General features: G+C 41.8%; 1 protein-coding gene across 2 annotated transcripts in view; it reads right to left on the reverse strand.

Moving 5' to 3' along the window:
• The window catches only part of LOC129818640 (protein FAM222A-like), a 41817-nt gene extending 15169 nt beyond the window's left edge, over positions 1-26648 (reverse strand). The window contains exons 1-2 of one of the 2 annotated variants that reach the window (XM_055874736.1): positions 26352-26648; positions 723-886 (exon numbers count right to left, since the gene is read on the reverse strand). In XM_055874736.1, the coding sequence (XP_055730711.1) occupies positions 723-840 (118 nt within the window). In that variant the 5' untranslated portion in view covers positions 841-886; positions 26352-26648. Of the gene's footprint in view, positions 1-722; positions 887-26347 lie in introns of both variants that reach the window. The other variant, XM_055874735.1, reaches the window with a different exon arrangement.
• Between the last annotated feature and the right edge of the window lie 359 nt (positions 26649-27007).

Raw genomic sequence — 27007 nt, forward strand, 5'->3', positions numbered from 1 at the left:
GGGTCTTCAGATCCTCAAAAGGTTCTACAGCTGCACCATCAAGAGCATCCTGACTGGTTGCATCACTGCCTGGTATGGCAACTGCTCGGCCTCCAACTGCAAGGCACTACAGAGGGTAGAGCGTACGGCCCCGTACATCACTGGGGCCAAGCTTCCTGCCATCCAGGACCTCTATACCAGGCGGTGTCAGAGGAAGGCCCTAAAAATTGTCAAAGACTCCCGCCACCCTAGTCATAGACTGTTCTATCTGCTACCGGACGGCAAGCGTTACCGGAGCGCCAAGTCGAGGTCCAAAAGGCTTCTTAACAGCTTCTATCCCCAAGCCATAAGACTCCTGAACAGCTAATCAAAGGGCTACCCAGACCCCTCTTTTACGCTGCTGCTACTCTCTGTTTATAATCTATGCATAGTCGCTTTAACTCTACCTACATGTACATATTACCACAATTACCTCGACTAACGAGTGCCCCCGCATATTGACTCTGTACCGGTACCCCCTGTATATAGCCTCGCTATTGTTATTTTAGTGCTGCTGTTTTAATTATTTTTTACTTTTATTTTCCATTTTTCACATAACACTTTTTTTAAAGCATTGTTGGTTAAGGGCTTGTAAGTAAGCATTTCACTGTAAGGTGTACACCTGTTGTATTTGGCGCATGTGACAAATACACATTTGATTTGATTTGTCCTCAGCTGCTGAGAGCAGAGACACGGGGACTCACTTTTTCGTGTGCTGGGCTGCTGCTGCTGCTGCTGCTGCGGAGCATCCAGGATCTTGGGGGTGCATACCAGACGCTGAGATGAGAGGTTCTGCTGCCGTCTCTGTAGGCAGGCTAACATGGCTGCTGCTTTCTGGGATCTACAGCCGCTCGGACCTTGGGGGATCCTGAGAGAGACAGAGAGAAAAAAAACACATCAGTTAGACTTTTTATCATGTATTAAATTATAAGCAGCTGGCAGTTGAACTGAATGCAAAACCTTTTATCTAATCTTAAGTCAAAGCCCTGAAAGCAAACTGCTACCATGCTGATGGATGTTTTGCCCCTCCAGAGTTTCCTGTGCTCGCTCTCTTTCCTTTTAAGCCCTAAATAAAAAAATAAAAATCCCACTCGGGTCCGTAACACCATATTCAAACTCAGCAACCCCCCCTTCGAACTACAGAGGCTACACATCTAAGCATGTAATATCACTTAACATCAAGTCAACTTCCCCCACTCTGCTCAGATGCTATGATGGGTCTTTTCTGCTCTCCATCTTACTCTGTTGCAAATAACACAGCGCATTTACAAGGCCTGTTGTTGCTGTCGGCTGTATCCTTTACCCAGTCACTAGCCTGGAGCTCAGGAAGTGTAGAATGTCTCTATGAATTGATGCTGATACAGATCAGGAGTGAAAAGCAAAAAGTAGCTCTTTCCCACCAAATGGCTTCGGCACACACAAGGATACACTCCCCTCCATATGTACAGTGCCTTCAGAAAGTATTCAAACCCCTTGACTTTTTCCACATTTTGTTGTGTTAGCCTACAGCCTGAATTTAAAATGTATTACATTGAGAGTGTCCATGATCTACACATAATACCCCATAATGTCAAAGTGGAATTTTGTTTGTAGAACATTTTTGAAATTTATCAAAAATTGAAATGGCTTAAGTCAATAAGTACTCAACCCCTTTGTTATGGCAAGCCTAAATAAGTTCAGGAGTAAAAATGTGCTTAACAAATTGCATAATAAGTTGCATGGACTCATTTTGTGTTCATTAATAGTGGTTAAATGATTTTTAAATGACTGTATCCCACACATACAATTATTTGTAAGGTCCCTCAAATCAAGTAGTGAATTTCAAGCACAGATTCAACCACAAAGACAAGTGAGGATGTGTACAAATAAAAAAGCAGATACTGAATATCCCTTTGAGCATGGTGAAGTTATTAATTATACTGTGGATGGTGTATCAATACACCCAGTCACTACAAAGATACAGGCGTCCTTTCTTAACTCAGTTGCCGGAGGGGAAGGAAACTGCTTTGGAATTTCACCATGAGGACAATGGTGATTTTAAAACAGTTACAGAGTTGAATGGCTGTGATTTCAGAAAACTGAGGATGGATCAACAACATTGTAGTTACTCCACAATACTCTCCTAAATGACAGAGTGAAAAGAAAGAAAAATATTCCAAAACACACTGTTTGCAACAAGGCACTTAAGCAATACTGTAGAAAATGTGGCAAAGAAAGTAAATTTTTGTCCTAAATACAAAGCATTGTTTGGGACAAATCCAACACATCACCGAGTAACACTTCATATTTTCAGGAATGGTGGTGGCTGCATCATGCTATTAGTATTCTTATCATCGGTAAGGACTAGGGAGTTTTTTTTGTAAATAAAAATGTAATACAGCCATAAGCACAGGCAAAATCCTAGAGGAAAAGCTGGTTCAGTCAGCTTTCCAACAGACACTGGGAGACAAATTCAATTTTCAGCCAGACAATAACCTAAAACACAAGGCCAAATCTACACTGGAGTTGCTTACCAAGATAATATTGAATGTTCCTGAGTGGCCTAGTTACGGTTTTGACTTAAATCTACTTAAATCTATGCCAAGACCTGAAAATTGTCATCTAGCACTAGCTAGCATTGTGGTTAGAGCGTTGGGCCAGGAACCGAAAGGTTGCTGGATCGAATCCCCGAGCTGACATGGTGAAAATCTGTCTTTCTGCCCCTGAACAAGGCAGTTAACCCACTGTTCCCTGGTAGGTCGTCATTGTAAATAAGAATTTGTTCTTAACTGACGGTTTTACCGTTTAGAAATGGAAGCACTTACGACTTCTTCAAATGGAGGGTGGAGGGGATAAAGCTTAAGTGCTTGGATAAATTAACTTAGTGTATTAAAGTAGTCAAAAATGTTTGTATTTTGTCCCATATTCCTTGCACTCAATGACTACATCAAGCTTGTGACTACAAACTTGTTGGATGCATTTGGCAGTTTGTTCTGGATTGTGCCATTTTGTAGTAATTTTTATTGTAAGTAAGAAAGATGTTCTGAACACTTCTACATCTATGTGGATGCTACCATGATTATAGATAATCATGAATTAAAATCGTGACTAATGATGAGGTTACAGAGGCACAGTGATCATACCCACAAAGAAACGCTAACCTCCCCCGTTATTGGTTAATGTGAGAGGTGTAGCCTCTAAACAGCATCTCACTCATCAATATTCATGATTCATTCAGTCCTGATTTTTTTTCAATCACGGCATTATCAGGATTAACTTAGAAGTGGTCAGAAACATCTTATCTAGTCACTTAGAAAGAAACTTACTCCGGTCTTCCTTCACCGTTCAGTTACTATTGGGCAAAAACATAACTGCAAATGCATCCAACGAGATTCTCGCCACACAAGCTTGAGGGGTCATTGCGTGCAAGGAATATGGGACCAAATAATGAACTTAACTACTTTGATACACTAATAGTGAATTTGTCCAAATACTTATGACTTCTTCACATGGGGTGAGGATTAGTTGAATAAAGTGCTATCATTTCTAAACCGTAAAACAGATATACATGAAAATACCTTCAAATAAAAGGGTGAAATATTTGATCTCAAATCCAAAATGCTGAAATATATCAGCCAAATTCACAATTTTAGCTTCATTGTCTAAATACATACGGAAGGGGAGTGTAGGTGTGTTTGTGTATGATTAAGAAGTGTTTTACCACAGTATCTTTGATTGTAGTTATCATTCTGAATACTAGACTTAAGCAGAGTACTATATTCTACTCTCTATAGGTAGGCACATAGGCCTATATACCTGCAACAACATCTAAATGGTACTGTATGGTCAGCAAATCTTTTACTTCTATCCAAAAAAACAGCACCCCTGAAATTTCAATTCAAGTGAATGTCTTGCACACAGCTGTCTCAGAGCGGCTTCATTTCTTTATTCTCCCTGTCTTCCTCTTTTCTTTTACAATTCTTTGGCTTGTTTTCATTTCCCCCTCAATGTCCACAGGCCAGCTTAAGTGAGTCAGCCACAGGATAGAGAGCTCAGTGACTGGCTACAGAAACATGATTACCTCCACCCCAAAAGAAAGGAGGAACAGAGTGGCTTTCATTCTAGTCAGGTGCCTGAAGAGACCCCCCCCCACCAACTCTCTCACCCCTTTCGTCCTCTCCTCCTCCCCCACCTGCCTCGCCTCTCACAATGTGACAGCCCCACTTCAAACCACCCAGCACAGCCTCTTTCTCTCGCTCTCTCATCTGCTCACACACAGCTGACAAGCTAAAAGCCTCTCTATGGTCAGACTCCATTTTGAAAAGAATACCAATTTCACAACAACCCTTCCATTACCACGCATTTGTCAAAAGAGGGTTGAGGAGAAAAGGCACAGAGAAAGAGAAATCTCCAGGGAAATGCCTCCACTACTTTACTGTCGAAAAATGAGAGCGACGGGTATCAGAATAACTTCCATTACTCTCCCAATTTTCTCCTGATTAAAAATGCATCAAGGCAGGCATTATTCAGAGAGAGGCCGCTGCTTTATTTAAGCAAAATTAAAAAGGAAGAAAAAGGAAATGGCATAACTGGCAGAATGTTGTTTTCATTCCATCAAAATGTACATGTAAAATAAACAGTTATTTTAGGGCTCTAAAAGTACTTTTGCATTCTCAATGAGACTTTAAAAAGGACAGAGTACAGACAGATCTAAAAGTGAGTTCAGAGAGTACCAGTGCCATTGAGATAAAGGGCTCCTTCTATTGTCTGTCAGACCTTTTTTCCAGCCCTACTCGCTCAGTGATATCCCCATCAGTTCTCCTTACTTTAGACGAGATGCATATTTCAAAAATACATGAAACTCAACAGCTCATATCGTTAAAACTGTAACTAAAACCCAAGATATCTGAAGTGAATTGTCTCTGCTACCTGTCAATCAGTCAGCCAGCAAGAAGACAACTGTCAAGGTACAATGATAGATTCATCGACACAGCTCTACTCAAGCCTGATGACTATGACCCAATTGGGATTTCAAGCATGGTAATGGTCATCTATCCGATTCCCCACCTGCTTTATTTTTTTCTTGTTAGAATTGCCGACATTCACAAAACCTCAAACTGCTGCTGAGTGCTGACCACATTTTTCTCAAATGAACCATGCAGTTTAACACCAGCTAACCTCAGCTCCTGATTTGACTTAAAAACCTCAGCTTAATCCCATAGATCTACTCAGCTCCTCCTCTTCTTCTCCCTCTTCCTTTTTTTTTGTCTGCAAGGTCTCCACGGTGATGGATAAAAAATAAATAATCAAAAATCAAAAAAAGGGGACAAAGTTTGAGTGGCAAGGACAGTAAATCCTTGCCACTTTGGGGTGACATCAGTGGCTGCGATAAGAGGCGTTATCAGGCGTGATGCAGGTCCGCTGAGGGTATGCCACATTGATAAGACCCCTGGCTCTGCACTCCATCTTTTGTCTCCCAAGGTTTCCCCTGATAAGGACGTTTTGGCAGACAAATTGGCCGCTCCATCAATGATGGGCTAAGGGCTCATTTTTTGGGGGGAGGGGGTCTGCGGGAATGGCATTGGAAAATAAAATGTCTCATTTTACAAGTTATTGCCTTTTGTCCTGGGCTCGGGAAGAAAGACGATTGTTTATTGGAAGATAACAAGGTCACTTTGAGAGGGAGAGGGGTAGTGATGGGGAGCTAGATGGCTGTCATGGTTTAAATGAACAGAGGTCTAAAAATGATCCTCTTATATTCTTACTGGATCCAGATGGTCCCCCAAGGACATGTAGTCTATCCTTCAGAGTAGCCTACCCTTGAGAGAGCAATTGATAAGGCACATAAACCTGATATCTCTTATCTAGAAAGTTTGCCTTAGATTTACCGAAATCATTTGTCAGGCTGAAAATGTCTTAAACCAGGCAAAAATATTTTCAGTTTTCAGAATCACAGTCAAAGTGACATAGCCTAATAGTTTGTTTGTCAGACCGTAAACACTTCAGTTAGCATTATGAGCCAGGTATATTCCTCAAAATTAGTTTGTTTATCTAAACATCAGACAATTGTCCTTTCGGTCAAGCCATGGCTGTTTATCTCGGAACCTGGCAGAAGAGAGTATCCTCCTTAGCTTCCTCCCCGATTTCTGCATCCATCAACAGTATGAGAATCAGTTAGCGACTGATGAAGAGTGGGTTGACTTGGTGGCTGGCTGTCATTTGTGAAACACCCCTATGGATGAGATCAGCGCTTGACTTGTACTGAAAAAGGTGCCGGTACTGTTTATTTAGGTGCAGGAACTCAACAATGGCTTTGACCTAATATTCTTCAGGGTGTTTTCACATATGAAATTCAGCACCCTGGTTCGGCTTCCTGAAGTGTTTGTGAGAATTCTACAGAATACGTTTTGCTTTCACAATACCGTTTCAGGTTGCGGTTAGCTCGCTAACGTAATGTGCATCTTGCTAGCATGTTTACAACAGGCAAAAAGGTTCCACGCCACTCACACTGCCGTGTCACAATACCTTGTACTCTGCTCTTGGATCCACTACTCCCGCAGGTCCAGGATTAGTTTCAGCCAGAGTTCGTTTGCATTTCACACATGCTTTATTGAACAGATCAGGGTACCAAATGCTCCTGATCATAAAAGGATACGTGAAAGCGCCCTAAGAGGTGCAGGAACTCAAGCAGTAGCTCATTTGAGGTGCCAGTACCTACTCTGTTGCAGTAAGAAAGCTGGCTATGCATTGACACTGGAAGAAGAATATTGATGTATGATCTCATACGGATTAACCTTGGAGTGTCGAAGAATATGGTTTGGACTATTAATGGAAACATTTTATGAAACGTGCAGGATAGATTCTTAAAATTTTCCCTCAAACAAGAAAGTGTGTTGAAATAAACAACCTCAGAAAGTGTGAAAGGCCATTCAGATTTTTTTACTTTAAAATGTATGCCAAACAAAAAAAAAAAACTGATTCCAAGGTTAACAAACCATACAACTCCATGCACAAGGACTACTTTGAACAATTTACACAAAACATTTCACAAAAAACACATTCACTAAAAGAACTGCGTAGATACAAACTTTGCAACAGAATTACGGTAAAATCTCCCTCAGTTGTTTTATGCGTTCACGTTTTCCCAAAGCTCTTAATAAATATCTGCTCCGAATTAAAGATTCAAATATGTCTGCGGAAAGAATGGGGTGTCAGCTATGACATGACACCTTGAGTTTAAAAAAAAAGTTGGTTATTGAACTACAGTAAGTGAAGTGGATTTACACCCGGGAACAGAATTGCGGTAACGGAATTTGGTGCAGAATTATATATCATGGGTCCCTGATCTGTACTACACAGAAATGTAGAATTATGGATATTAATGCCATTCTCTTCATGGTGATGTATGCTGAATAGGTACACAAATTTAGAAATATGCAAGATCATAATTTGCATATATAGGTATTATTTTACATACGGGCTATTATTCTAATGAGTTCCTTCCCCAAACAAAACCAAATGTGTTAGGTCAGGACCAGTCCAAATCTGAACCAGTCATAGACGTACAGTGCCTTAAAACAATAATCCCACCCCTTGACTTTTCCCCCCACACTGTGTTACATTACAGCATTATTCTAAAAGGGATTTAAAACTATTTATAATAATCCCTCGTCAATCTACACACAATACCCCAGAATGACAAAGCAAAAATAAGGTTGAAACATTTTTGAACATTTATTAAAATAAATAAATAAACGAAACCATCACATTTGCATTAGTATTCAGACCCTTTACTGAGTACTTTGTTGAAGCACCTTTGGCAGCGATTACAGCCTTGAGTCTTCTTGGGTATGACGCTGCAAGCTTGGCACATCTGTATTTGGGGAGTTTCTCCCATTCTTTTATGCAGATCATCTCAAGCTTTGTCAGGTTGGATGGGGAGCGTCGCTGCACAGTTATTTCCAGGTCTCTCCAGAGATGTAAGATCGGGTTCAATACTGGGCTCCGGCTTGGCCACTCAAGTACATTCAGAGACTTGTCCTGAAGCCACTCCTGCGCCACTCGGTCTCCCGCGTCTAAGGCACTGAATCGCAGTGCTAGTAGGCATCACGATAGACCCAGGTTCGATCCCAGGCTATAATCACAACCAGCAGTGATCGGGAGACCCAGAAGGCGGCGCACAATTGGCCCAGCGTCGTCCGGATTAGGGTAGGGTTTGGCCAGGGGGGCTTTACAAGAAGGTCATCATTGTAAATAAGAACAAATTCTTAAACTGACTTGCCTAGTTAAATAAATGGTTAAATTCAAAAAATTCTAAATGTCTTGGCTGTGTGCTTAGGGTTGTTGTCCTGTTGGAGCAGGTTTTCATTGAGGATCTCTGACTAGTCTCCCAGTCCCTGCCGCTGAAAAACATCTCCACAGCATAATGCTGCCACCACCATGCTTCACTGTAGGGATGGTGCCAGGTTTCCTCCAAACGTGACACTTGGTATTCAGGCCAAAGAGTTCAATCTTGGTTTCATCAGACAAGATAATCTTGTTCCTCATGGTCTAAGAGTCCTTTAGGTGCCTTTTGGCAAACTCCAAGTGGGCTGTCATATGCCTTTTACTAAAGGAGTGGCTTCCATCTGGCTACTCTACCATAAAGGCCTGATTGGTGGAGTGCTGCAGAGATGGTTGTCCTTCTGGAAGGTTCTCCCATCTCCACAGAGGAACTCTAGAGCTCAGTCAGAGTGACCATCGGGTTCTTGATCACCTCCCTGACCAAGGCCCTTCTCCCCCGATTGCTCAGTCAGGCCGGGCGGCCAGCTCTAGGAAGAGTCTTGGTGGTTCCAGACTTCTTCCAATTAAGAATGATGGAGGCCACTGTGTTCTTGGGGACCTTCAATGCTGCACAATTGTTTTGGTACTCTTCCCCAGATCTGTGCCTCGACACAATCCCGTATTGGAGCTCTACAGACAATTCCTTCGACCTCATGGCTTGGTTTTTGCTCTGACAACTGTGGGACCTTATATAGGCAGGTGTGTGCCTTTCCAAATCATGTCCAATCAATTGAATTTACCACAGATGGACTCCAATCAAGTTGTAGAAACATCTCAAGGATGATCAATGGAAACAGGATGCACCGGAGCTCAATTTCCAGTCTCAAAGCAAAGGGTCTGAATACTTACGTAAATAATGTATTTATATATATTTTCAAATTGTCATTATGGAGTACTGTATGTAGATTGATGAGGATTTTTTTTTTATTTTTTTTTAATCAATTTTAGAATAAGGCTGTAATGTAACAAAATGTGGAAAAAGTCAAAGGGTCAGAATACTTTCTGAACGCACTGAGTATGTATCACAGAACACTAGAGCACAATAAAGTTCAGTACATTATACTGTACTCGTGTGCTCTACTGTACTATACTTTTCTTTAATGTACTCTGTGCTTCACGTACTGTACTGTCCAAACATGTAAAACATAGACGTCTATGATTGGTTCAGATTGATCCGGTCACCAATCATGGACGCCTATGCTCACTCAAGGCCGGTCCAGACCAAAAAAATCAACGTCTGTAGACGCGGAAATCAAGGCCGGTCTGGAATGGTCCAAAGAAATGACGTCTGTGGACGTTGAAATGTCCATTGACGTCCGGTGTTGGTCGGTGCTCAGATGCTGGCTACAGTAAATGGAAAGAGGGGGGGGGGGGGGGGGGGGGGCTCATGGGACATTTACATTACATTTAAGTCATTTAGCAGACGCTCTTGTCCAGAGCGACTTACAAATTGGGTAGGTATCAGTAAGAGTTGGGAGAGTTAACATTAACTGGAGAGAGGGAGGAGTTGTCCAGACTGTTTTCACACTCTCGCTTTGACGACCATACAACAGAAAGAAATCAGTTATGAACTGAACTGAGCATAACAGAATGCCAGTGGAAGGTAGGACAGTAGCAGGTGACCCAACTGCGAATATTATGATTTCCCCATTGTAGCCAATTCAATTGTATTCATTCCATTACTGTTTTGTCCGTAATTATGTTACTGATTTGGTAACAGAACTACACATTTTAATCACTTAATAATGCATAAACAAACATTGAGATCAGTAAAAAGACTAAGTAATTGGTAGGTCTACCTTTACTTCTGTGAACATTCATTATCCTGTCTCCTCATGAAGGAGAAAAATGTGAAAATATCTTAAAAGATACATGGATTGTTTTGGTCATGGAATTACAAGGCACAAGGCAATGCTTCTTAAAACTTACAAAAGGCAAAAAAAAGATCCAAAACTAAATATAAGTGCTGATATTAGTTGGCAGCAGGGTTTTCGTTAGCCGTCAATTGCCGGCTTTTGGACCAGCCAAAAAATGTAAAGTTGATAAATGAAACTGTTCCTGGCCTAAATGACCAGGAGAAAAAAATCCCATTGCAAAATAATTATTTTCATTGATTGATGTAAATACATTTGACCGTCATGCTTATCAGTCTATATCAGGCCACTTTACAATGTGAGCTGGAGGCAGTATGCATTTTGGAAACATACTTAATTGTTTGAATTTTTTTATTTAATATTATTAGGCATGTCTTACCTTGCTTTAATGTAGACTATTGGCAAAATATGACCATGGAAATGTGGAGGCAATTCATTTATAAAAACACTTCATAGGCAGCGCATGAGTTTCAAGTTTAGGGAAGCTTTACCCTACCATTTCTACCATTCTGCGTGCCAGTTCTGATTTTCATATGCGCATTTTCTGGGAACAGTCATTTCAATAATAACGTTTTAACATTTAACATTTAACATTTAAGTCATTTAGCAGACGCTCTTATCCAGAGCGACTTACAAGTACATACATTCATACTTTTTTTTTGTACTGGCCCCCCGTGGGAATCGAACCCACAACCCTGGCATTGCAAGCGCCATGCTCTACCAACTGAGCCACACAGGGCCCTACAATTTCTCAAAATCATTGAATTAAAATGATCAAATGTAAAAGTTAAAAGTCAACTAATGTGAGATCACCAGCCTCTGCCATATGCACTCATTGATACACCGTGATCCATTGGTGGCTAGATAAAAAGGAGGGCATGGAACTCATTGCCTATATGCCTACATCTGCATTGGCCTATAACTTCCATTGCTCTTTCACACCGAGGATTGGTGATTATCAAGAGGGAGATTGCTAGAAAGATTTTTTTCAAATAGCTTACTGTGAGGAACTATTGTTTCAATATATTATAATTTACAATGGATGTTAAAAAAACACTTTACTACATTTCCAAGCAGGACAGGTACTTCTATGCGTCCTCAGGCGCGTGCGCTCCCTCAACATTAACAGGACAGAGAAACCAGTCATGCTCATTGATCACTGCTCACATGGAGTACTCCAAACAAAAGACAATGAAAAAAATGGAAAAATCTCATAAATTATGGTTATGAAATAAACCGAAAATGGCAGAAGTGCAGCAGGTTGTGAACTCTGCAAAGAACGTTGACTCAGAATGAGAATTGTAAATGACTGTAATTACATGTATTAACAGAAATTAATGCAACCAAATGACAGGGATAACGGTAGATTTACTACTTGTGACAAACTCAGCAAAAAAGGTCCCTTTTTCAGGACCCTGTCTTTCAAAGATAATTCGTAAAAATCCAAATAACATCACAGATCTTCAATGTAAAGGGTTTAAACCCTATTTCCCATGCTTGTTCAATGAACCATAAACAATTAATGAACATGCGCCTGTGGAACGGTCGTTAAGACACTAACAGCTTACAGACTGTAGGCAATTAAGATCACAATTATGAAAACTTAGGACAGTAAAGAGGCTTTTCTACTGACTCTGAAAAACACCAAAAGAAAAATGCCCAGGATCCCTGCTCATCTGCGTAAACGTGCCTTAGGCATGCTGCAAGGAGGCATGAGGACTGCAGATGTGGCCAGGCAATAAATTGCAATGTCCGTACTGTGAGACGCGAAAGACAGCGCTACAGGGAGACAGGACGGACAGCTGATCGTCCTCGCAGTGGCAGACCACGTGTAACACCTGCACAGCATCGATACATCCGAATATCACACCTGCAGGAGAGGTACAGGATGGCAACAACAACTGCCTGAGTTGCACCAGGAACGCATAATCCCGCCATCAGTGCTCAAACTGTCCGCAATAGGCTGAGAGAGGCTGGACTGAGGGCTTGTAGGCCTGTTGTAAGGCAGGTCCTCACCAGACATCACCGGCAACAACGTCGCCTATGCGCACAAACCCACCGTCGCTGGACCAGACAGGACTGGCAAAGAGTGCTTTTCACTGACAAGTCGCGGTTTTGTCTCACCAGGGGTAATGGTCGGATTCGCGTTTATCGTCGAAGGAATGAGCGTTACACCGAGGCCTGTACTCTGGAGCGGGATCGATTTGGAGGTGGAGGGTTCGTCATGGTCTGGGGCGGTGCGTTACAGCATCATCGGACTGCGCTTGTTGTCATTGCAGGCAATCTCAACGCTGTGCGTTACAGGGAAGACATCCTCCTCCCTCATGTGGTACCCTTCCTGCAGGCTCATCCTGACATGACCCTCCAGCATGACAATGCCACCAGCCATACTGCTCGTTCTGTGTGTGACTTCCTGCAAGACAGGAATGTCAGTGTTCTGCCATGGCCAGCGAAGAGCCCGAATCACATTGAGCACGTCTGGGACCTGTTGGATCGGAGGGTGAGGGCCAGGGCCATTCCCCCCAGAAATGTCTGGGAACTTGCAGGTGCCTTGGTGGAAGAGTAGGGTAACATCTCACAGCAAGAACTGGCAAATCTGGTGCAGTCCATGAGTAGGAAATGCTATGCAGTACTTAGTATCTGTGGCCACCAGCTGCATTGACTGTTAATTTTTCACCCCCTCCTTTGTTCAGAGACACATTATTCAATTTCTGTTAGTCACATGTCTGTGGAACTTGTTCAGTTTGTCTCAGTAGTTGAATCTTGTTATGTTCATACAAATATTTACACATGTTAAGTTTGCTGAAAACAAACGCTGTTGACAGTGAGAGGACGTTTATTTTTTTGCTGAGTGTGATTTCTGTCATTATGGGGATTATTTTTTATTTTTTTAATAAAAGGGCAAACAATTCACACAATGAAACAATGAATGCGAAAGAATTGGCGGGAGACAGCTGAGCCATTCTGGAGAGAAACTCACCTATATCGTCACCACACACCCTCCTCTTCTTGTCAACATTTGAAATTATACTCACGACACATTATCGTCACAGATATTTGATGCTTTTCACGTACAGCCGCAACTCAATAATCAGCTAGGCCTATTGCCACACATGCTGCCCAAATTGCGGGCTTCCCAAATACGCATACGAGCTTGTGATTTGAAACAATCCACAGCTATTTCTTAAAGAAGCTAATGATCCTCAATTCCTCTGTGGCTAATCGATGCTTCTGGTGAAGTATTTTGAATGATTTTATTTATTTCTGTATAAAGAGTAGTAATTATATAATTTTAGCAAATGTATTTTTCCATTTACTCCACTATTGGACCCACCGCTATGCCATTTCTCTCCTGTTCTATTGGTTTTCATGTAAACTTTATTTAATTGTCCAGAAGCCAATCCTAGTCATATTAACAACCTATCCTAGTTGTTGCATCTTTAGATCCCCCCTCTTTTCTTAGTTTTCCCGCGAATTGCATTTTGACAAATGTTTGAAAATGACGTTTTATTGGCTGCTTCATTACATGAGTTGCATGTTCTGTTCAGATGCATTACCAGAATCTACATGTGATTTCTGTCATTCTGAGCACCGTTGGTAGACGCCCTAATTTGTTATGAACCCAATGCATATGGGTCCGGAAAATGTCTCAAATAGCCAGTCAATTGAAATATTCCCTGTCACGTTGTCAGGTGTCACATTTTCCTAACAGACACCCTGGTTGGCAGGGGTCGTCGCTTCAACATTATTGCGTTTTGATGTATTTCTAATAGATGGATTGGTTGTTTAGAAACAAAACCGACACGTGCGCAACTATGGGGCAAAACAGACAGGGTTGGCTTAGATTGTTGCCGACATGTACATTATATTTAGTCTCCAAATACATTTGCAAAAAGAGCACTTGTCTATCAAATACATCGTTGCTGTTGTTAACTAGCTAATTCTTTTGCCATATTAGCATCGACATGAAATCAGTCAAAACACCTTAAAAACAAGACATGGTATCAAGAACAAGATAAAAACTTGCTGAAATTAGCCACCTACGATTCCCCACATGGCAGCTTCTTGTCATTGTTGCCAGCTATCTGACCATTCAGAATCATAACAAAACACAGCTTCTTGTCATTGTTGCCAGCTATCTGACCATTCAGAATCATAACAAAACACAGCTTCTTGTCATTGTTGCCAACTATCTGACCATTCAGAATCATAACAAAACACAGCTTCTTGTCATTGTTGCCAGCTATCTGACCATTCAGAATCATAGCAAAACACAGCTTCTTGTCATTGTTGCCAGCTATCTGACCATTCAGAATCATAACAAAACACAGCTTCTTGTCATTGTTGCCAACTATCTGACCATTCAGAATCATAACAAAACACAGCTTCTTGTCATTGTTGCCAGCTATCTGACCATTCAGAATCATAGCAAAACACAGCTTCTTGTCATTGTTGCCAACTATCTGACCATTCAGAATCACAACAAAACACAGCTTCTTGTCATTGTTGCCAACTATCTGACCATTCAGAATCATAACAAAACACAGCTTCTTGTCATTGCTGCCAGCTATCTGACCATTCAGAATCACAACAAAACACAGCTTCTTGTCATTGTTGCCAACTATCTGACCATTCAGAATCATAACAAAACACAGCTTCTTGTCATTGTTGCCAGCTATCTGACCATTCAGAATCATAGCAAAACACAGCTTCTTGTTATTGTTGCCAGCTATCTGACCATTCAGAATCATAGCAAAACACAGCTTCTTGTTATTGTTGCCAGCGATCTGACCATTCAGAATCATAGCAAAACACAGCTTCCGCCCCATCGATGGGCGCACATCATTTTCCGTGACGTTTTCAGCCAACCCTTCTATCTTTTAAGACTTTTTCTGGTAGATGTTTTCTAAGAGCCCTTTTCCATCTGTTTGACTAGAAATTAAAGCCATTGCCATATTTTTAAGATGGAAAATGGTTGAAAAATGTATGTATCATTTCCTCAAAATATAGACAGCCTTCATTTGACACCCAATTTGATATCCTCTTATGAACTTCACGTTGGTGCTCATGGGTCCTTTTACATGGAAATTACACAGATAAAAAGGCGGTGATCTGCCTGACCTTCCAGACGCTTCTCTCCTCTGAACGGTCTCCAGGGCCTTGACTGGAGCAGAGTAACATTGCCCTGTGACCCTTCCTTTCAATAAATACTAAAACACACAGACAAAAAAAACACACACTAACCCCCCTCCCTCAACCCCTCCACCTCCTTCCTCCCCCAATCGTCTCAGCTTGTCTTTGCAGTTCTTAGAATCCTCAGTTAATAATTAGATTATCATGAAAAAAGGTTTAGGCTGAGCGCCCTTTTCACTCTCTAGTTGGATTCATTAGAGTGCTATGCTAACGTCCTTCCTTCCCTAACTACTGTGAAATCCCTGACAGGTCCAAATGCAAACACAGACACAGGAGGAACACAAACTTCATACAGTAACGTTGACCTAATTTAACTTCTTTTTTTTTTTTACGTCTCTACACTGAGTGGCCTCCTTACAACGTCATCACTCTGAATAACAGAGCTTTAACCTTGCAAAGAGCAGTCAGCCACCTACAGGCTCTTTACAACCTGAAATATAGGCACCCTGCATCAACGGTGTTACAGTACACTGGTAAAAACATTGGATAAGACTCACCATTAGTGATATGGTCACAAAGACCTGCAAAACAACAGGTTCTGTTTGGGGATGACAGTAAAAATGGTTATAAAATGACTGCTTTAAAAGCACTGAAAATGCAGGAGGTTTTGTGAATAATTCATGCCAAAAGTGAGCCCTAAAGTATTAACATCCATCAATGACCTGCAATGCCAGACTGATAGTCTTTAAGTGTGACTGCAAGCTATCTACTGACTCTCAAAGGCCTCCTCTAAATGGACACAGGATCCTGCCAAAGCGATGGAGCCAGGGAGACAGGGCAAGCAGTCTAGTCTGAGTCTAAAACAGACTGACAGACAGCACTGCTACTGCAGCTGCCGGTTTCATCTCTGCACCCCCTCATGCATTTTTAATGGAATCTATTACTCCCGGATTAGCCGATAAGAGCCATCCTGTTTAAATTCTCTAATAGTTTCCATAATTGGTATCAGAACATGGTTTGAGAGAGACAGATTTTTCCTCTTATTCTCCATTTTTTTTAACAAAAAAAGAAAACAAGGTTGAACTGCAGGACATCCAAACAACCCAGAACAGCTCTGCCCCACACAATGAGCTGCACAAGGCCTGAGGCCCACACAATGAGCTGCACAAGGCCTGAGGCCCACACAATGAGCTGCACAAGGCCTGAGGCCCACACAATGAGCTGCACAAGGCCTGAGGCCCACACAATGAGCTGCACAAGGCCTGAGGCCCACACAATGAGCTGCACAAGGCCTGAGGCCCACACAATGAGCTGCACAAGGCCTGAGGCCCACACAATGAGCTGCACAAGGCCTGAGGCCCACACAATGAGCTGCACAAGGCCTGAGGCCCACACAATGAGCTGCACAAGGCCTGAGGCCCACACAATGAGCTGCACAAGGCCTGAGGCCCACACAATGAGCTGCACAAGGCCTGAGGCCCACACAATGAGCTGCACAAGGCCTGAGGCCCACACAATGAGCTGCACAAGGCCTGAGGCCCACACAATGAGCTGCACAAGGCCTGAGGCCCACACAATGAGCTGCACAAGGCCTGAGGCCCACACAATGAGCTGCACAAGGCCTGAGGCCCACACAATGAGCTGCACAAGGCCTGAAGCCCACACAATGAGCTGCACAAGGCCTGAGGCCCACACAATGAGCTGCACAAGGCCTGAGGCCCACACAATGAGCTGCACAAGGCCTGAGGCCCACACAATGAGCTGCACAAGGCCTGAGGCCCACACAATGAGCTGCACAAGGCCTGAGGCCGACAACAATGAGCTGCACAAGGCCTGAGGCCCACACAATGAGCTGCACAAGGCCTGAGGCCCACACAATGAGCTGCACAAGGCCTGAGGCCCACACAATGAGCTGCACAAGGCCTGAGGCCGACAACAATGAGCTGCACAAGGCCTGAGGCCCACACAATGAGCTGCACAAGGCCTGAGGCCGACAACAATGAGCTGCACAAGGCCTGAGGCCGACAACAATGAGCTGCACAAGGCCTGAGGCCCACACAATGAGCTGCACAAGGCCTGAGGCCCACACAATGAGCTGCACAAGGCCTGAGGCCCACACAATGAGCTGCACAAGGCCTGAGGCCCACACAATGAGCTGCACAGGGCCTGAGGCCGACAACAATGAGCTGCACAAGGCCTGAGGCCGACAACAATGAGCTGCACAAGGCCTGAGGCCCACACAATGAGCTGCACAAGGCCTGAGGCCCACACAATGAGCTGCACAAGGCCTGAGGCCGACAACAATGAGCTGCACAAGGCCTGAGGCCCACACAATGAGCTGCACAAGGCCTGAGGCCGACAACAATGAGCGTGCACAAGGCCTGAGGCCGACAACAATGAGCGTGCACAAGGCCTGAGGCCGACAACAATGAGCTGCACAAGGCCTGAGGCCGACAACAATGAGCCTCATTTCCATTGAGATTAGCTTCTATAAAAAGGTATTACTACAGTGTTAAGCAGGGTTTGGAGGATTGTTATTTCTATACAATGCATCCACTTGCTCGAAAATGTATGGAATATAAATACAATGGGTCGATATGAATATCCCTCGAGAGACTTCTGGCAGATGCATTTTGAGAGCGGGAGGGGATGAGAAGCCTAGACTCAGTAGAGTATTCAAATTCAGTTAAACGTTTCTTTAGACCTAGGCCAAGTACATGCACAACCACAAAAAAAATACTAAAATCGCCAACCAAAAATAAAATTCTCTACTAGAATGAAAGAAAAATATATATTTTACCAGACACCTTGTCAACTTGGGGGGAGTAGGTAACCTAAACATACAGCCCATGTAGGCTACTCATAAATCCCATGAACTCATTCAGTTCTGTCAGGGCATCATTAATGGATCTCACAGTAGGGAGCCTTGGAACAGAGCCTTGGGCTCCCTCAACCCTGTCCTTGCACAGGTGCCAAGGTAAAATCACTGCTCGTGCTTTGGGCATGGAGCCTGGCAATAGCCGAGGGAGCATAAAAAGTAAACAGGGCCTTATCTTATCCTCATCCCACACACCGACTGGATAACCCTGGGGAACATTGGCCAACCTTGACTTCTAGTGTGTGTGTGTGTGTGGTATATATATATATATATATATATATATATATATATATATATATATATATATATATATATATATATATATATATATATATATATATATATATATATATATATATATATATAAACACACAGTTAGTGAGGCAGAGTGCACAGACAGATCTCTTCCTGTCTGTTGTCCATACAGATGTTTGCCAATCAAATGCCCCATTCCTGGGCTTCCCGTCCCACACCACTGACACTTTGTATTGGCTGCATCAGAGATCATTATTTAGTCTGCCTCTATTAATAACCAACAATAATATGTACGTCGATATGCCCGCTGTGTGCTCTGCATGTAAATGTCATCATAATATATTTGTAAAAATTGTTTATTGTGGACTACCACATTGGATGGCCTTGAACTGAATTGTGAATGAATGCTTTCACGACAAAATACAGTTCCTCTGTATGACATGTTAGACTTTGTGCTTCCCATAAAGCCTGCTCTTTTACCCTGAACAGTTTCTGACAGGTTTTAACGGGTGTGGGTGGGCTGACAAATGGGTAGAGAGAGACGACTGCTCACTGAGGGCACTGACAAGATGCCTGGATCTAATCAAAACACACCTTAAGCTATCAGAACACAGCCCAACAACTACAGACATAACAGATGTTTGTTTCCAATGAATCAACTTGAGAAATGGTCCATGCCTTACAAAAACATGCATATTATGCTGCAGGTACTCAAGCTTTCTGACAGAAGAAGCTTTGACAAACAAAGAAAATCCCAAGTTATTGTAATGAGCAATGTTCAAAAGCTAGCTAGGTATAAACATACACACAACGTCAGAGCAATAACTATCCGTTTTGATCTACAGATGCTTTGCGTCTATGATCCGCCTACTGACTGCCAGTCTCACCTGCTGGGAGTGGAAACCGCAAAAGATGAACCCGGCAATAATCAAAAGGCCTGTCTTTGTCTTTAATCAGTTAGAGCACACATGGGAGAGATGGAAGCTTTTCTAGTCAAAACACAGTGACAGATGTTCTTCTGACTCTCTCTACAGATTAGCATGGTTGGTGAAGAGTCTACAGAACCAGACTAGACTGGACTGGCCTATACCACAGACAGGGCAGACTAAAGTCAAGTTAGACCTCTCATGAATATTCTCATTGACCATCTCAAGCAATCATTGTTACTGGGCTTTACAAGTACTTTGATTGAGTTTATGCTCTCAAACTGGCCAAGAACAAATCCTTTAACTAGTCTTTGTATGTCCTTAGGGTTTAATAATCAATTTCCCATCAAGATCCTAACTGTTTCTTTTACCCACCCTCTAGAGACAAAGTGGCAGCTATGCCTGCCTGATGAGATGTTGTCTACAAAGTAAAAATGTTCCTACAGTATAGCTTTGGCTAAAGTGCTTCTCACTGCCAAACTCCTACATACCCACCCACCATGCCCTCCCCTCTCCTGTCAGTGCAGGCAAGGCCATTCATTATGCTGTTAAGGGTCACTGATTCCTTCAAGTCATTAAACATTTTAATAAAAACAGAGAAGTCATGAGAAAAGATTGGCAAAATGCTCCCTGCAGGGTACGCACACTGGAGAGAACTCCTTTTCCACACTTAATGATAAGCTCTGGTCCTCGCAGGGCGGCATGGAAAAACCAAACTGTTCTTGGAGAAAGAGGACTTTAGTCCCTAGACTAATCCAAAACGACCTCTGCCTGCTTCCTTCCCAGTAAGGGCAGATAACATTGCTTTGCGTGCAATCAGGCAGTACGTGTATTCTTTGAGGTTTCGGAGCACCATAATGTACACAAAACAACGGGCTGTTTCAAATGGCAAACACAGCAACGACAGCCCCCAGAGCTTCCCCTCCCCAATGACCCCGGAGATCCAATCCTCTAACCCCCACCCTTAACCCCCTGTCTCTTAGCCTCCTCATCCCATCAAAATGTAAAAAAGACCAATTAGGCAGATTTCAAAAGATGGCAGCTAGTTCATAATTACACATGACATTGTTAGGAGATAAAAGGTGATTACTATGGATGCATGGGAGAAACAGCTTAGCAACCAAGCCATTGACAATATCCCTTTAAGCAGAGCATGGTGATTGGCCGTCCATGCACTCTCTGAGGTCACTTTACCTCCACTGACTCTCTCGATCTCACAAACAAAAAAAAAGCAAACAGTCACTGGGCAGGAAACACAAATTCCCACTATTAGGTTATCATCAACAAACCATCTTGGTAATAATAGCCATTTTGTTTTGCCCCATGACTAGGCCTAATAGCCTAGTTGTGTGTTGGATATGAAGCGCAAAGGACTGCATAAAGGGAAAGACTGGTTGAACCTATCAATTCTATCTTACAGTTCATCGGCACATGAGAGTGGGTGGGCCTGCTGCACACAGTAGGAAATATAGCCTCCTGCAGAGTAACTACGGGATACATAATACAATGTGATATTCATGTAGCACTACCTGTGGTGGTGCAGAATTATTTTCAATGTCTTTTTTATCATCACTCTTCTTTTTTTTTAGCCGGTGGAGAAATTTGGGATGTGCATGTCACCTACACACTCCAAAATCATTTCCAAATCTCTTGGTGAAATGATAGTAGCTAAGATAATCATAGAACTCCAGGCTAAATATGCACACACCTCATTGGTTTGAAACCTAGCAGAGCATAACATGCAACAGAGGCATAACATACTATCAATACAGTATCCCTGCACATTGTAAATATGCTACTGAAACTGACCCTGTATATCTTCTTTTGGCTGCAAGCCCGAGGCCGGCCACAATATGACAACAGCCACTTCAAGTGCAGGGCGCGAAATTCAAAATATATTTTTTTGAAATATTTAACTTTCACACATTAACAAGTCCAATACAGCAAATGAAAGGTACACATCTTGTGAATCCAGCCAACATGTCCGATTTTTAAAATGTTTTACAGCGAAAACAGCACGTATATTTATGTTAGCTCACCACCAAATACAAAAAAGGACAGACATTTTTCACAGGACAGGTAGCATGCACAAAGCCAACCTAACTAACCAAGAACCAACCAAACTAACCAACAAACAACTTCATCAGATGACAGTCTTATAATATGTTATTCAATAAATCTATGTTTTGTTCGAAACATTTGCATATTTCAGGTATAAATCATAGTTTACATTGCAGCTACAATCAGAAATTGCACCGAAAGCAGCCAGAATAATTACAGACACCAATGTCAAATACCTAAATACTCATCATAAAACATTTCTGAAAAATACATAGTGTACAGCAAATGAAAGACAAGCATCTTGTGAATCCAGCCAATATTTCCGATTTCTTAAGTGTTTTACAGCGAAAACACAATATAGCATTATATTAGCTTACCACAATAGCCAGAAACACAAGCCATTCCCCAGTAGCAAAAGTTAGCGATCGTAACAAACCAGCAAAAGATATATAATTTTTGACTAACCTTGATAAGCTTCATCATATGACAGTCCTATAACATCAGGTTATACATACACTTATGTTTTGTCGAAAATGTGCATATTTAGAGCTGAAATCAGTGGTTATACATTGTGCTAACGTAGCATATTTTTCCCACAACGTCCGGATATTTTTCTGACACTTTTTCTGACACACATATTCTGACCAAATAACTATTCATAAACATAACTAAAAAATACATGTTGTATAGGAAATGATAGATACACTAGTTCTTAATGCAATCGCCGTGTTAGAATTCTAAAAATAACTTCATTACGACATCCTGCTTAGGTATAGCGAGAGAGTACCCAAAAGCTGGGCGCAAACGACTAGCACAACATGTTCGACAGATATATGAAATAGCATCATAAAATGGGTCCTACTTTTGCTGATCTTTCATTAGAATGTTGTACAAGGGGTCCTTTGTCGGGAACAATCGTTGTTTGGATTTAGAACGGCCTTTTTACCTCTCGATTTAGCAAGCACACTTGCCAAGTGGCGCGAATCTCTCCATCGTCAACAAACTCAGAGAACGGAACACGGCAAAACTCCCGAAAAAATTTCAATAATCTGATTAAACTATATTGAAAAAACATACTTTACAATGATATTGTCACATGTATCAAATAAAATCAAAGCCGGAGATATTAGTCGTCTATAACGACAGCTGTACAGAAGGCAAATCCAGGTCCCTTGACGCGCTCTCCAGAAAACAGGAAACTGGTGACACGTCATACAAAGAGCATTTATTCGAGCCCAGATCAAGTTACACACTCAATTTCTTCTCTCACTGCTTGTCGACATCTAGTGGAAGACGTATGAAGTGCATCTAAACGAATAAATATCAAGGACTTTAATAGGCAGGCCCTAGAAGAGAGCATCGATTTCAGATTTTCCACTTCCTGTCAGGAAGCTTGCTGCAAAAGGAGTTCTGTTTTACTCACAGATATTATTCAAACGGTTTTAGAAACTAGAGAGTGTTTTCTATCCAATAGTAATAATAATATGCATATTGTACGAGCAAGAATTGAGTACGAGGCCGTTTGAAATGGGCACCTTTTATCCAGCTACTCAATACTGCCCCTGCAGCCCAAACAGGATATAGTATGCTTACTTACTTAATCGTGTTCTTATTTCTTGTGTTTTTTTGTTCTACCTTGTGTTATTTTTTGTATTGTTATTGATTACTGCATTGTTGGGTTTTGAGTTTGCAAGAAAGGCATTTCACTGTACTTGTGCATGTGACATTAAAACTTGAAAACTTGAGTGGCTAGACGAGTGGACCGGGGGGCCAACGCAGAACCTTCAAAAGAGCTACTCCTATGGTGACCTGCATGGAGAGCAGAGAGAAACAAGCCAGCAGATGACAAAATCCCCATCATGGATCCGGAGATAAAATGCTGATGGGTGTGAGGTGATCTGTAGAAAACCCCAGGGAGACGTGCACATGACTGTTTGTAATTCTACCCGCTAGCCTCTGATACACGGACTACAGGCTGGCCAAGCCATAAAAAGCTAAGCGTTTTAACTGTTTCTCAGATCAAGAAAAAGCACAAGCCAAGCCAATATCTAGAATGTTAATTAGAGCGGAGTATGCCGATATATCAGTTTTGCTACTAGGCTACTCAGTAAAATGTCTGACACCCCCACTAGGCCTGGGTTATATCACTCCAGTATAATAAACACAAGGACACTTTCCATCCTCCAACCCAAATGTTCCCCAAAATGAAGGATGTTGTCTGTCAAAACCAATACAGACATTACAGGCAAAGCCAAAGCAATTTCAGAGTAATTACATTGACTTTATGCTCAGTCATATATTAAACATACAGCACTACACACAGAGTGGCAGCTGAAAGTAACATTTTTTTGCCACTGCTATTCAAACTGCAGACTTGACAGAATTATTAAAGTAGAGCCCAGTCAAACAGATTGAATGTCAACTCAAGATGTGTGAATAAAGCAATTTCCTTAGTGGGGATGTGGGGGAGGGTAAGTCAGAGCATTTTTCATTTAGTTTAATTACATTCGCTCTACTCAAAAGGCCATAATGTTTATTTCATGATTTAAATATATTCAGAGGCAATCCCATAATGATGCTAAATTATGTGAGTGGGCTGGAGTGAGAGCAGGTCCTGCCTAATTTTGTTTCAGATGCTTTAGGGTATAACATTTATACAGACAGAGGCCTTTCAGGTACTGAGGCAAGAGACATGCAGACGGATGGAATGAGTTCTCAGGACTATTCATCATCAGTGCTTGACTTGGGCAGGAGCTCACTGGAGCGGAGTACCGGCACCTCAAATCTTCTACTGCTCCTCTTATAGAATATGAGCTCAAAAGTAGTGTGGAGCTCCTGCACCTAAATATAAACAAAATGAGTACCGGCACCTATTTCAGTCCAAGTCAAGTTCTGTCCATCATACATATGGCCTGATGGGCTTCAAAATACTACACTGAGAACATAAACTGAAAACTTTGCATTTCAGACTTAGTCTGGTTAAAATGTGCTTTTAAAGATGTCTTCAATAAAAAATGTTTTAGTTTTGTCATTGCCAGAAAAGTCAGATAGTAGAGTAAGTTGTTAATTTGTCATTGTGTCTCTCTTTTATTGCTAAACCTCAGATGGGAAGAAGATGTGACCGCTCTCTACCCTATAAATGATCTGACACCGTCAGGAAAGCATGCAGGATAGAATTTCACACCTCGGCCTATTATCGATGGCCCTTTACTGCGGCCAACCTTCAGCCCTGCCTCTAGGTGCAATGAGGTGTGAGGATTCCTCCTCCGGCTTTGCCAATAGACGTGGAAGATAGCCTTTGGATGCAGCTTTGAAGGGCCAATAATATACTTCAAAGCATTTCCTGTAACCACTGGGTTTCTGACACATAAGTCCTCCTTTATTGCAGGCTGTACATCCGCCAAAAGAACATTCTGCTGGCCTCAGAGACAGAGTGGAACTTCATGCCAGACTAGACCCATTTGGAGCTTTCAATCAGTGACTGGTTCCATATGGAAGAGAAGTAGTTTGGGGGTGCCATGCTGAACACCTCTATATCGGTCCGCTAATACAGAACTAGTAAAAGGCCCAGTGGACCACTTTTTTGGAAAAGTATGATAATTATCTGTACAAAAAAGTTACTGATAATACAATAGAAAAACAATTACTTGATATATGTTTTCCAGTTTCTTGAAATACTTTGCAACTTAGTTCTGTGAAAACTGAAATGCCTTATTCATTCCTTTTCCATTTTAGTAGATGCTCTTATCCAGAGCAATTTACAGTAGTGAGTGCATACATTTTCATACTGGTGCCCGCAGGAATCAAACTCACAACCCTATCATTGCAAGCGCCATGCTCTACCAACTGAGCCACATGAGTACTCAATTACTGTATTGCACGTTGTTTTTCTTCATGGTGATGGAAAGTCTACGGGTACAAACCTAGATGAACAGCCTATGTACAATACAGTAATGTACATTTACATTGTGGTTTGTAAAGACGGTAAATGAATACTGGACAAAACATTGTAGTTTTACATGTTATTTGATCAAGAAAAATATTGAATTTGATGTGGATGTTTTGTGTCTTTGTCCATAACTTTGCACCTTTTGATGTAAATGTTTGAGGACAGGGTTTTGTTCTTTCTGGATGCCATTAGAATGACATGCGCAGAAAAGGGGACAGGGCAACAACTAGTCTGCTAATACTAGTAAAAACAAAAACGTATAAAAAAATACTTTTTTTTATACTTTTTTAGTGGGTGGGGCAGTACCCTCCGCAGCTATGACTAGTTCCAAATGCGCACAAAGGGGAACTGAAAAACGCTAGTCTAATACTACATTTAAAGAATAAACTTAGCAGTTAGGTATCTGGATATGCCTTAAAACGGAGCGGACAATCAAAGACATGAAAGTAGCCTTCCACCCTGTGTCCCAGTTCAATATATTTAATATTCTAGTATTACTCAAATCTGTCCCACAGTCTCTCGAACCAGGTCCAATAGATGCCGCATTCAAGACTGTTTCCATAAAACAGTTAATCTAAAGGAAAGTCATTCTAGACTACAGGACAAATAATGAACAAGTCTAGACTGGGTCTGGGACCATACGCATATTAGTGGGCTACTGGTCTCATTGCGCACAAGACATTGATGGATTAGCTGGATTAATTCACCTTTATTTGATCCAAGTGGAACAATCTAGGCAATATAAATGCACCACGTTTCATAAAAGGAGATTGATTTCCCTCCCATTCCCATCATTCTTAAGGTCTACAAATCTTAACCATAGTCTCGTCAAATGAATGCACCTGCTGATGACCGCAAACAATGCATTAAACTGAATGGATAGCCTGGCGAGATTATGTCAAATGAAGTAATGCAACGAAGACTAGAATAGCACATAAAAACTATTTCTTACATACAGTGTTCAGTGTTATCATAAGGCTTGTTTATCTTTGGCTCGCCACTGCTGGATGCTTGTTCCCCTGTTCGGAAGGCGTATTTCCTTTTCCAAAGAGACGTTGCTGAAGTCCGATGAGACTGGGAATTATCGGTCTGAAAATATCCATGAGAACCACTTTTAAAAAGTATGTTCGAAATGCCAAATGGGTTGATATTGAAAATAAATTAGTTTGTAGCTATATTCTGCTCAAATTGTCTCCCATGTCCTCTTCTCTCCCCAAAACCGACCGAAATGAAAGATGTCGAAGTGCAAGGAATGAATTCTCCCGACTGCACAAACCGGGCATCCGACCAATCAATTAAGAGTACATTTGAATATTCCCACGGCTCAACCAATCGTTTGAAACAGAAGGCGGTAACCACGGTGACGCCGCAAGCGTCTAGGTGAGCACGTTGTTATTTCGCGGAAAAACTTAAAGGGGTATTGCATGGCTTCTGTCAGGGTCTCACTCTACAACAAAGGAGATTAAAATATGTTTAATTTACTCATTGTTGTTCGATTAGCACATGATCGAACACAAATGTAACCTACACCAATAGATCCATGGTTTCTGAAATAAGACGTTTTGAGTGTCATCAATTAGGCTACCACAAAAATTAAGCCTCTTCTAAAAGG

This window comes from Salvelinus fontinalis, chromosome 21 (assembly GCF_029448725.1).
Source record: "Salvelinus fontinalis isolate EN_2023a chromosome 21, ASM2944872v1, whole genome shotgun sequence".
NCBI classification, from domain to species: Eukaryota; Metazoa; Chordata; class Actinopteri; order Salmoniformes; family Salmonidae; genus Salvelinus; species Salvelinus fontinalis.